The sequence below is a fragment of the Ruditapes philippinarum genome, unplaced genomic scaffold (genome assembly GCF_026571515.1).
Source record: "Ruditapes philippinarum isolate M1 unplaced genomic scaffold, ASM2657151v2 ctg795_1_1_1_1, whole genome shotgun sequence".
Lineage (NCBI taxonomy): Eukaryota > Metazoa > Mollusca > Bivalvia > Venerida > Veneridae > Ruditapes > Ruditapes philippinarum.
The window spans coordinates 964,865-977,857 of record NW_026857770.1 but is presented as its reverse complement, the minus strand read 5'-3'; the positions used below and the strand labels follow the sequence as shown (position 1 = coordinate 977,857).

Below are 12,993 nucleotides of genomic sequence, written 5' to 3'. Positions count from 1 at the left end.
TAATAATATTCCAAAAACATGACGTACCAGATCAAAGAGAAGTTTCATGACATCTTCATTGACAAGATTCTTAGAGAAGTCAAACAGTAGTTCCCCTTCTTTGTCATTCAATTTTGTACTGAAATAAAAATTGAAGTCAAAATCATGTCAATATACAATGTAAATGTTCAAAATGTTTAATATAAAAGGAAGCAAACATACCTACCTACATGTACTTAACCAATGTTAAAAAATTAAATGTTATGTTTCATAATCAGAAATCAGTATTTTCTATTTAATTTTTTCCCCCTATTTTTTTAGTAAGGTTGTAAATAACAGTTACATCAGCACTAGGACGGTCATGTGGCAAGGTTCCAGCTTTACAGAATAAAAAAAGATCTCAGGTACCGTTCTGTCCATAATCTGATGGTGGGCAGCTTAGTAGAACCTTTAACCTTATGCTAGCTAGATAGCAAACCCATATTAATGAGGACCATGTGATATGAAATATAAAGTTAACTCAACCACCAAGGCCTGTCCATATTGCTCAGGTTGTGGTATTTTTCCAGAATTTACTTTTTAAATAACATATGGACAAGTCATGAAATGAAAACAGACAAGTAAGTCAAAATTTGATTTTGCTGGTCCAGTTAATTCTACCATTTGTTTGTCCTACAACTAGAACACATGAAATGTTCCCATGCATTAATTTTAATATTATTTTTTTTTATTCTAAACTTTACATTTAAAACTAACATCAATATACCGTTATCTTGCAATCAAATACTGCACACAAAATTTTAGTGCATCAAACATTCAATAATCTTAATTTATGGAAATTACTTTCAAATTTTCAATATGATGAAAGACTGAATTTTTTTGTTTTGTTTAGTGGTGCATACATTTACATTCAAAAAAACAAACAAACAAAAAACAGATAATGACAGTAAAACTTTATGTTATCTTTTTAATGTACAAGAAAATCAAAAGGGTGAGAAGCAAATTTTAACTGGGGAGACATAGAAATTACAAAACCTGTAACCATGCAGCCACAGTGTTTCCCGGTCAAGTTTTAATAACATTTTAACAAACTGAATCCCTGTTGTTTCTTTATACCAATGTTAATATTATAAAAAATCAGAATAAATCTTCAGTATTAACAAAACAATCCTCCTGCAATTTACAGTACATGTGTCGTTAACTTTTGCAAATTTTTATGAAAACTTCAATTATTCAAATTTCACTTTAAAAGGATTCTTATCCTAATACAATCTAGTTAGCTAAAGTAAAGCTGTATACCCTTAAAACTGAAATAAATGTTTTATGAAACTAAGCAAAATTTAATAGATAAAACATCATTGTAACATTGTTAATATATTTCAAGCTATTTTTCATACTTTCCCAATTGGGAACAATCTACAGTGTCATTCCCAGCAAGAGGAAAGAGATTACTATCCATTTTCATATACCCCTAGCAGAGCCAGTAACATATATTGATTACAAGGTTAATCAACCCAATGATGATACTATCAAGCAATGATATTTCTGTGACATGCTTGTCAGCAATGAAGTATTATCTCTATATTGGCACATAAATCTGCAGAATTGACTGTTGAGAGACCATCACATTTTTTCTTGCATTCTCACATAATAAAAACATGCCTATACAAAACAAGCAATTATCATAGTATTGCAAGCAATCCATAAGTCCCCTACCGGTTAGAACCCCAGCAACATTCTGAATGGCCATTGGCCATTCACTTATGTTTCTATTTTAAGTAAATTTGTTGAAAAAGTTCTTTAAAAGTGATCACAGGAAACAGTTTTTATGTACAGACAGATGGACTGAAGGACACTCTACAGTTATTTTTTAAACATCCCTGTTATCAAAATATAACATTTTTAAAAGCAAAATTTTTAAAAAGGAGATAACTCTTGAAATAAAGATGCAAGATGTCATACATGATGTGAGTGCAACAAAGAACAATTAGTAATGAAGGTATGAATAATGAATGTTTATTTTGAATTTGAAGTAAATGAAAGTTAAAAGAATGACTAAGAAAAATTAAAAGTTTAAGGAGATAATTCTGGAAATATGGATGCTAGATTTATAAACCTTGTAATATTATTATGATGTGGGAGTTTGAAGAAAATCCTATCATGATTGAAGAAGTTGTTGAAAACTTTGTCACATATGATGTGGTTGATGACTAGCAACTTATACAAGGGGCAGGAAGTGAAGTGGTTGCACACTTGGTTCAAGCGAGCGATTTGGTTGCAAACTTGACAAAATGGCAAACACGGCGTGATTTTTTTAAACGGGTGAATGAATTTTTGTCAGGCAAGTGAGTTTCTTTGTTATTTTGAAGTTCATTAGTATGTCTATTCTATAATGCAATATATATACCACACTCGGTTTAAGGTTTCAGCATCCTGGATTCTGTTTTGACGAAGTAATTGAAGATATAAACTGATCATGTAGATATTTTGAAATTTGACATGTGACTGTTCTGGTCGGTTTTTCTCCTAATTTATTCGAATTTGTAAGCTTTGAACTGCATTTAACAATAACAAAATATGTTTCTGTCAATGCAGTACAAATGGTTTAGGTCGCAAGTCCGAAGATAACGTTCAATACACAAAAATATCTTGTTCAAGCATATTTTGGTTGCAGACTTATACTTCAAGCATTTTTGGTTGCAAACTTATTCTTATTCTATTGAAATTCATAGTAAAACTTTGCATAAGGATTGTAGTAGTTTATATTTATTAACATATTTTCTATGGCAATTATTGACATTTATGTTCTTTTACTTGTTTTTGTTATAAATGTTATTTATACTTTCTTCTTTCATGTTTAAAATTACATGGTTCTCAGTTCAATACTATAATCATCAGTAAAAGCCTGCAAACAAAATAATAGCACATAGAAGAAAAATATTTATTGATATTTCAATTCTAAAATATGTCATCATATGTAAAATGCAAATGAAAACTACATACAAAAAAAACGTATGTGAGAGTACTGCTGTATGTAAGTGAATTATTTTCATCATAAACATAAGGACATGTGCACACATACGATGTTACTCGGCAAAATTTCCAAAGTTTATCAAAACCACAATAAATGTTATTTTGTTTGTTTCGTATGTAAAGATCAGCAGTTGCTTTAGACATAAAGTATGTAATGTACTTATAAACTAAAAGTTAAAATGACATGCTTGTTTTCAATATTTCGGATTTGATGTACATATCATATATGTCAACTGGTATTCTAAAAATTATTTTGACTATTAGATCATAATATAACTGATATACGATTGGTAATTTACATTGACTGATATGTGACAAAACTACTTAAAGTCATTGTTCGAGTTAGGAAATTTTGAAGATGTTTCGATTGGTCAATAATAAGGAACAATTTAAAGAAACATGTGAATTGTTGACATATAAATAATGCCCTTGCGTCAATGTTTTTTAGAATACCAGTTAATATAGTTTTTATCTACTATATAATCAAATTTATTTCAAATCTAAAAAAAGAACAATAATGAAAGCTGTTTGTTGCTATTTTTTTCTTCTTTTCCTTTACTGTTAGTCATGCCAAGATAAAAAGGTCCTAAGACTATGTAAAAAGAAAAGAAGTATATCAAGGAGAAAAAAATGATGAAGATAAACACAACTGAACTTCAATTTAGCATATTGTGTTTTATATCTATTTGAAAGACCCGTGTTCGGATATATCTGCACGTATGCACAATTTGTATATATATATTTCTTATTAGATGAACGGGTATAATTGCCTTAATATTGCTAATTATTTAAAAAAAAGGATAAGTTATTCCTCGCTAAAAATATGCATGCCACATTATTGACACAAAAGTTTGCAACCAAAAATGCTTGAAGTATAAGTCTGCAACCAAAATGTGCTTGAACAATATATTTTATAGATCAAGTTTCATAAAAATATTTTCAGTACTTTTTGCGTTATTGCGGGATCCAGTTTTGTGGACGGACGAACTGACGGACAGACAGACGGACGATAAACCTAAAGTCCCCTCTGGTACCGGTAGGGGACTAATAAATTTGCAAAATATTAGTTTTTTGTGTTTAGAAAAAATATAAGTTTAACACAGAAAATAAAATGGCAAAATACAAATTTTCAGTTAAAAAAAACGCATAAAATAAATGTAAATGGAGTGTACAAAGAATATGTCACAGATTGAAATTATATAGTAATGGCAGCCGTGGATTTCCATAGTTTTATTTAAGCGGAAACATCGTGCACACGCGTTTTTATTCGGTTTCGTTTAGGTTTTATCGTATAAATTTAACATCCGGTATTGAATCAGTGAAAATCGACAATTTCCGTCAATGATGTACATTGTCGATCTCACCCGTGCAATATAGTGAACACTCTTTCTTTCTTGTAACTTATCCAATTGTTGTGTTTGTTATGTATGATTCTATGTGAGAGAGATATCCATTGGTTCTTTTAAATAGTTTTTACTTCTGCGCACTGTTTGCTTTTCCTGTCCCGCTCACTCTTTACAGTCATCTCTTACGAGTCAGACATAGTAAAAACTTAACATTTATATAGATCTACATTTACTTTACCTATTTCAATTTATATTGAAATAGTTTAATTACAGACGCTGTGACCATTTTTACCTGGATTCATTAAAAAACATCGAACCTACGCCCAGAGTTTGTTTCTTTTCAACAAGAAATATTTGATAGTTATGGCAGCCGTGGATTTCCATAGTTTTATTTAAGCGGAAACATCATGCACGCACGTTTTTATTCGGTTTCGTTTAGGTTTTATCGTATAAATTTAACTTCCGGTATTGAATCGGTGAAAATTGACAATTTCTGTCAATGATGTACATTGTCGATCTCACCCGTGCAATATCGTGAACACTGGTCACTCTTTCTTTCTTGTAACTTATCCAATTGTTGTGTTTGTTATGTATGATTCTATGTGAGAGAGATATCCATTGGTTCTTTTAAATAGTTTTTACTTCTGCACACTGTTTGCTTTTCCTGTCCCGCTCACTCTTTACAGTCACCTCTTACGAGTCAGACATAGTAAAAACTTAACATTTATATCGATCTACATTTACTTTACCTATTTCAATTTATATTGAAATAGTTTAATTACAGACGCTGTGGTAAGAAATAGTATTAAGATTAAGATATTGATTGTAATCTTATTTATGTAGTTTTATATTTTCTTATTCCGCGTCGATTGTGTATATATTGTTATTTCAATGTATTTTGTTTTATATGTATTGTACTTGTAAGATGTATAATTATTAATCTATTATATTTTTAGACCATTTTTATTTGGAGTCATTAAAAACATCGAACCTACGCCCAGAGTTTTGTTTCTGTTCCACCGGAAATATTTGACCCTGTGACAAATATAATAGATTCACACACTTTCTGGGAAATTTGGCAAGTATCTTAACTGTCCAAAATCTGGGTATAAACTTTCACACAGTTGGCACAAAGCCATTGGGTCTATGCTGTAACTCTGTATAATTCCCAGCCTCTATTCTGTATTTCACAAGCAGGAAAATAAGGTTTTCGGTGCCATTTACTTTTATATACTTTTCTTGACACATGGGTTTAGCCTTTTGTGGGTTCTATATCAAGGCATGCTTAAATAATGTCAGACTAAGAGAGATAAAAATGCTATGGCCTCTTGATTCTAATTTGGCATGTGTGCTGAAATAGAGACAATACTGAGAATATATAAGACTTGATGCTGAAATTTATTTAACGATAGTCACAAAATCCCAAACTTATTACTTAGAAATTCTATTGATGTTCACAAAGAAACCTATATATCAAATGGTGGAGAACAGGTGAGACAAAACGCCCACTATTCCTCATGAAAGCTAAAACTTATATCCTAGTAAAACTTTGTTCATTGTAACATGCAAGAGAAGGTTTCACGTATCATGAAAACAGGATATGAGTTACCAAAGTAAACATAGCCCAATGTCTTACCAAAGTAAACATAGCCCAATGTCAAAGGTGTCCAGTAACAGGATATAACTAAAACAGGAGTAAAATGTATATGGGATGATTACTGTGTAGCATGAAATTGCGATTTTAATATGACTTAAATTTACTAAACATAATCCTGTATACTGAAAATATTTTTTAAGGCAATCTAAAAAACCTACATTTGGTACAACAGTACATAATATTTCTATAAATTTATAAGTAGCTTCACAGACTGATTTTACTGGTATTGACTGCTGCATCACCAAAGTTAAAATGATGATCTTAGGATATCGGTCAGTCTGCAATGTTTATAGGTGGCCCCAGGTTATGCAAATTATCATATTTCTCAGTTACTATGATATTCATAGGGAGAAATCTGACAGCGCAATTCACCATTCTCAATACATGTACTTGTTTTGATAATAAGGCCCATGGACTTAACTGTTTTAAAAGGAATTATTACTAGAATTTTAGTCAATGATCTACTTATTTTACTCCTAAGACAAATGAAAAGTTGCATATGAAAATCTACAGTCTTATAAGTTTCATATGAAAATCTTCAGTCTTTGTAAATATTGATCTTGCATGCAATACTTTAACAAGGAATTATGTTCAAAAATGGGGGACAAATCAGTCTTTATCCATTATAAGTTAGGGTCTTGGACAGTGATCTACAATAATAGTTTGTTGTTTTTTTTTTTTGGGGGGGGGGGTAAAGGTGGGGGTGTTCATGACACACCAAAACAGTATAGGCCATATGGCGACTTTCACGCTTTACTGGTGAGGGGGGGGGGGACCTCAGGTACACACTGTGCCCTCTGTATGTTATTTCAAGCATGAACTGGCACCTTCATTACATCACATTGAAACTAGATTCTTAATCAAATGGGCAATGTTTGGTGAGAAATGAGCTGTTATAAAGGTGCTTATAAATACATTTAGAAATGACAGCATAAAAAGGATTGTTACATGTGGCTGTATTGAAATTTCTAAATGATACATGTAGTAAGTCATCACTTTTCAAAACCTATTTATTGGTAAAGTATAGCACAGCTGTCCCCTTGAAAGGAATTTGAATTACATGTATGTTAATCACAAGGTGTTGCATTTTTAAAGCATAAAGTGGTATTTAACATTCATTGCAAATCATTTACATAAAACACTAATTATCTAAATGTGTGTACACCTTATTGAAAAGCAAGGAACTAAAAAAATATTTAATAAGAAACTGGTTCTGGTTGCCGATATAAAAATTTGCGTCTCTTTTTTTTTATCTGCAAACGTAAGTTAACAACTTACAAAACATGCATTCACCTGTTACTTTTTAAAAAACTTGAGTAATAAATTTTACCTTTTCTTTTACATACACTTTTGCAAACTCCCATCAGCTTACTTTTTATCAATATTACTTACCCTACATAGATAAATGGATAATACTGCAAGACAACATTTATATAGAATATAAAAAGTTAAAGTGGTAGGCAAAAAACAAGCTTTGGAAGTCAAGTGTGACAGAAAATGACACGCAGATGCAGACCCAAGTGTTTACTATGCTGTCAGGCAATAGCTGCAATATATTAATTACATTTAGTTGCTGTCATCTGACAGCTGCCTAACTGTTTTAATATTTATCCTGGAACATAAAAGTATGTCCTACGTTTATCAAACAAAAACATCATGACACTTTCAGAGATCTGTTGCAAGAGTGGAGTTAACAAATCTAATTTTATGGGGGCCTGGAAAATAAACAAATTTAGCATGCTTGCTAATGCGGAGCTGCTGCCCTCACACAGCTAGTTTCTTTACCTACATATTTTGTATCATGGTCATCTCAGTCCTATTTTTTATTTCTTATTTCATCCAGCAAATACAAAGTACGTTCATTAAAGACTTACCGATACTCAGTATGCTAATTGAGATTTACAAGTTTTACTGAGGAATTTATGTTATTTGTAAACAAAAAAAATTTATGCTTTGTAGCAAACTAAGTACCTTTTTTGTACAAAATATTCTTAATAAAATTTCTTGTTAAATAGCCTTTACATCATAACATGGTTAAATAAAAGAAATATTTTCTACAAATTTTTAAAAGATACAATTTGTAGTTGTCACAAAATTAACGAAATTCACAGACAAAAGACAGAATGAGAATCTATATATTTATTGACCTTTTCGAAAACCTAGCTAAACACTGTTTTCCGGTACGTTACCGTTTTAGCTCTGGGGAATTACACCAAATGAAGTACATAACACAGTTACGTGATATTTCTATTTTTCTATCATTATTTAACCGTTTAAGGTAAAAAAAATGATGTTTTTGAAAATTATCAATATTTCTTTAAAATCTATTGCAAATTATTCAAAAAAATAAATTATTTATAATGAAAATCAATAAAATTCAAACAGACGTAGTGGAATCTTCCATAATAAATAAGGTTATTTTTCTGCGTAAACTTGTGTATTTATTTTATTTTTTGTATGGAATTATTCAATGACATTTAATTATTTTCTTATAAAGAAATAACTGTTTTATTTCAATTTAATTGAAAAAAGGCCGAAAACATCGCCTTCACTATTACACTCCATTAGGTGAATTCCCCAGGCGTTTAGCTAGGTTTTCGAATTCATGAATAGTGTTTTAATAGTAGGCTGAGGTGAGCCGTGCCATAGCAGCCAAGTCCACACATGCAGATTGGCATTTACTATTTAATTACAGTGAAAACCCTCAATTAAGACCACCATTGGGACTGGTCCAAAGTGGTCTTAATTGCGGGGTGGTCTTAAATGTGAATATACTTATTGCTTACATACTTTATGACCACGGTGTATTTTAGTCGTTTTGCATAAACAAACAAAATGTATCTTTACAATATGTAACATCTAATGTCATTGTGATGAGAGGTAGAAATATTTCTGAAGAAATTTAACATTAAATTCCCTTTGGTCTGATTTCAATATTGATTATCATAATTATGATGTACATAGTTCATCTATCAATAGATATTATTTCTTCACAAAATAAATTGCGCTGAAAGCAACATTATATTAAACCACTCTAAAATTAACTTTCTCACCTTATTTCATACAATAACCCATATAACAACAGTTTTTCACACCTTGTGAAATCAAGTGTCATGCCTTAGAGCATTCAAGCAGATGATAACAACAAATTTAAGAATTAGGCAGGTGTTAACTTTAATATCAGTGGTCTCAATAGTGGGGTCAGATAAAGAATAAAACAATGAATTGGGACTGAATCTGGTGGTCTTAAAAGTGGATAAGCGAGGTGGTCCTAATTCTGGATAATGGTACCATTGATATAAAGAACAGAACATTCCGTTCTTTTGAAAAATGGTCTTAATAGCGGGGTGGTCTTAAGGAGGGATTCTACTGTATTTCTAAAACTGCAACAAAATTCAGAATAACACCAATTAAAATAAAAGCATAAATACAGAAACATGTGCACACTTGATTATTTCTGGGGTTTGCTAAACTAGATTCTATTAAAATAAGTGAACAGAGGTAAAATAAACTGTATGATATTCTTGAAAATAGTGAAATATGCTAAAGCCTACCTGTAGCCTAATTAATTCGGCGTGATCGGTTTGACCCATTTTACAGACTTTTTTTTCTTACTGTCAAACCGTTACGCCTAATTTTAACTGTCATTTTTACGCACGGAAAATCTTCCGGCAACACTTTCGATAGTTTGGACTGATTTTTACTGCTTAAACCTGAAAGTAACTTCAATTACTTCTAAAGATCAATAGAATATAAATTTTAGAACTAACTTCTCCTAGAAAAAATATTAGATTGCACCTGTCTTAACGCATACATGCGATTTATTTCAAATTTTTACTGTCTACTCTATCTTCGGCGGACATGTTATGACGTCATCGTAAAAAATCGATTCCGTGAAAGCTGGTAGTAGCTACCACTGTGTCTAGCAGGTAAGTGTGGGTTACGCATGAGGATTAAATTAAACAAAATATCGGGGGAAATAAATCTATTCATTATTTTTTAATAAACGTGTGTATTATTAAATACTATTGAAAAGTATCATTGTATTTAACCTAAAATGCAATGGTCGCAAATAGGCTCCGTACAAGTACTGTTGTTTAATATTTTTAAATATTTTAATACATGTACTCAACATTATCAATTGGTGGTTTGCCTTCTTGTTTACTGCTAATGACTGCCAAATGTCACTCTCGGATAAAATACTGACTTCATTTATACATGCATATTTATATGACAATTAAGAACGTAAAAGAAATATTGAAGGAAAACTATTTGAAATACACTTCAAATTATTCAGTATTTGTACAAATAATATTTCAAGAGCTCTTTTTCACCGATTGCCGATATATAATACCATATTAAACCTATTGATAAAGTTAAATGTCTTCTTGACATACTTTATTAATTTACTAAAAAGGAACTTTATTGTGATCCAGCCATATGCTGTGTAACTATAAAGGAAGGGTCACATATTTTAATTGAAATAAATTTTAAGTAGAGGATATTAAAAAAAGTCATTGAGAAGATCAGAATTTTCAAATGAACGGATTAAGAGACTTATAAATGTATAAGTTGTATGTCTTGTTGTTTCATACTGTTTTTGGTGACACTTTTGTTTGTGTCCCTTGTGTTTTCTCGTCTATGGTAAGTTTCTTCCCTTTGCCCCTAGTTTTATTTCTTTATTTCGCCCCCTCCCCGAATTTCCTATCCCCTTCTCCTGTGCCCGTTAACTTAGTGGTCCTGTTTCATACTGTTTTGGTGACACTTTTGTTTGTGTCCCTTGTTGTTTTTTCCTCTTTGGTAAGTATCTTCCCTTTGCCCCTAGTTTTATTTCTTTATTTCGCCCCCTCCCCGAATTTCCTATCCCCTTCCCCTGTGCTCGTTAACTTTGTGGTCCTATTAATCATTCATTTATTTATTTTCTTTGATTTCCTTCTCAGTTACATTTAGTGATAAGCCTGACCGTGCTCTCCTTTGCGCCCTTTCCCGTTTTAATTTAGGATCCTACTGGGCTCCTTGCCAATGGTTCATGTTCCTGGGTCGTGTGGGGTTTGCGTTCATTGAACGCCGCCTTTCCTTGTTCATCTTGTTTATCATATTGTATACATGTATACCGAACCGTAACAAACAGATAATGATTATCAATACAAGGTTCGGCAAACAAGCAAAGAAATGTAAAGAAACAGAAAAAACTTATCCACATTCATGTATCCACCCTCCAAAAAAACCCACCAAAAACGCCTGAAACTGCAAAATCGAAACATAAATACACAGGAGTGCCAAAGACGGCTCTGGTAGGTTCAAGTGCTCCCTTTCGCCGGTTTAAACAGAATTGATCACTTAAACACAATAATGTTGAAATTTTTAATCAACATCCACAGATGTGTACATAATACGGCGGTAATCATGGAACTTTCAATGTGACACATTCGTGGTGCCGTTCAACGGGAACTAGATAACATGGAATTTTTAATGGGTATCAGAGGTTTTGGTGCCTTTTGCGACAGTCGTTCCAACATTTCTCCCATCTGTCTTACATTGTTATGCTATTCAACATCTAAATAACGGTCACTAAATTTCCGCTTGCTGTGTTTTTATCATAAACCCCGTCAAATCTGTGCGACAATTATATTTTACTGAGGACTGTCTGAAATTCCATTTTATAGTTTGAAATTTTAAGATTTTTTTTCAGAGTTTTAAAGTTATTTTTGGTTGTTTTGAACTTCTTCCCATACACAACCGTCCTCAATTTCTTTTAAAGATAATAAACTAGAAATTGATATGGAGTGTAATATAAATTGAAATTCTTCTTTGCTTCATCATGTATAGTATAATTATAATTCATTAAGATGTACCTACAATTACATTGTATTTTCGTATGTGGGAAGTCATGGCAGGGTTATAAAATAAAAAGTTAGTTCAGAAATTTCACCTAATGATCACAGATGTTAAAAAATCCAACTTAATAATATCTAATTTGACAATTTAAACGGACTTAAATGCAGTATGATCTGACATCGGACATCATAAACTATTTAATTTCTAAGTAAGGTTATCATAATTTCCTTTACACATTCTCTTTTTAATGCTGAAATATTTGTGTGTGAATAAAAGAGTTATTCCTGCAATAATTCATATAAATAACATAAACAAATTGTATAATAAAGCTTGGCAAATACAATCGATTGCCGCCGATACCTGTGTTACACCATGGATTTTACCAGTGTTTACAATTTTATCATGACACCGTTTTCCAATATGGCCGCTTTCAATAATTTTCAACGATTAAAAAAATTAAAGTGGAATATTTAGACTTCTGTTCGACTTTGAAGTATGATAATTTGGAACCTTGCATAAAAAAACGATTCTCTTTCAGGTAATGTAGACCGTTTCTTTGAAACTTTTCTAGTTTTCGCTCCCAACAACTTCTAATTGGGAAGCGTCCGTGCATAAAAATGCAGTTCGTGGTTGGACTTGGAAAAAGACAGCGCCCGTCCAAAATTATCTCGGTGTCTCTTTGACAAGTCTAATTAGTTGGACTAGCCTACCTGATGCTAAATTTCTTGAATCTCTCAGGATCAGCTTTAAACATCTCAAGCATGTTGATGCTCTTCCCATTTTTATCGAAGAATTCTTGAAGATTCTTCCACGACTGTTGAGTCTTTAACGCTGGTCGTATTGTCGATGCCATGTCTATGTTGTCAAGTCAGTTTGCAAACAGGATATAATCGAAACTTGAATCGTCGGCTACAACCTTCGTTAAACTACGACCTTCACCTTTGCCAACGTCTGATTGCATGAAATGGTAAGTAGAACAATGTTCTATATTTATCCACTAAAATAATTTTTTCACACCTTAATTTTTGCAAGCGCATTGAATAAAACTAACCATGTCAAGTTTTTTTTTCAAAAACTATTTGCTTGTGCAAACAGTATACGTCTTGGAAAGCAAATAATACAAAAAAAATAACAATTGCC

At 31.7% G+C, this 12,993-nt stretch overlaps 1 protein-coding gene across 1 annotated transcript in view; it reads right to left on the bottom strand.

Annotated features, from left to right (window-relative positions):
• Positions 1-12,811, bottom strand: part of LOC132750950 (glucose-6-phosphate isomerase-like) — a 30,549-nt gene extending 17,738 nt beyond the window's left edge. The window contains exons 1-2 of the mRNA XM_060741045.1: positions 12,564-12,811; positions 28-118 (exon numbers count right to left, since the gene is read on the bottom strand). Coding sequence (XP_060597028.1) covers positions 28-118; positions 12,564-12,706 — 234 coding nt within the window. The 5' untranslated portion in view covers positions 12,707-12,811. The remainder of the gene's footprint in view (positions 1-27; positions 119-12,563) is intronic.
• Positions 12,812-12,993: the final 182 nt, after the last annotated feature.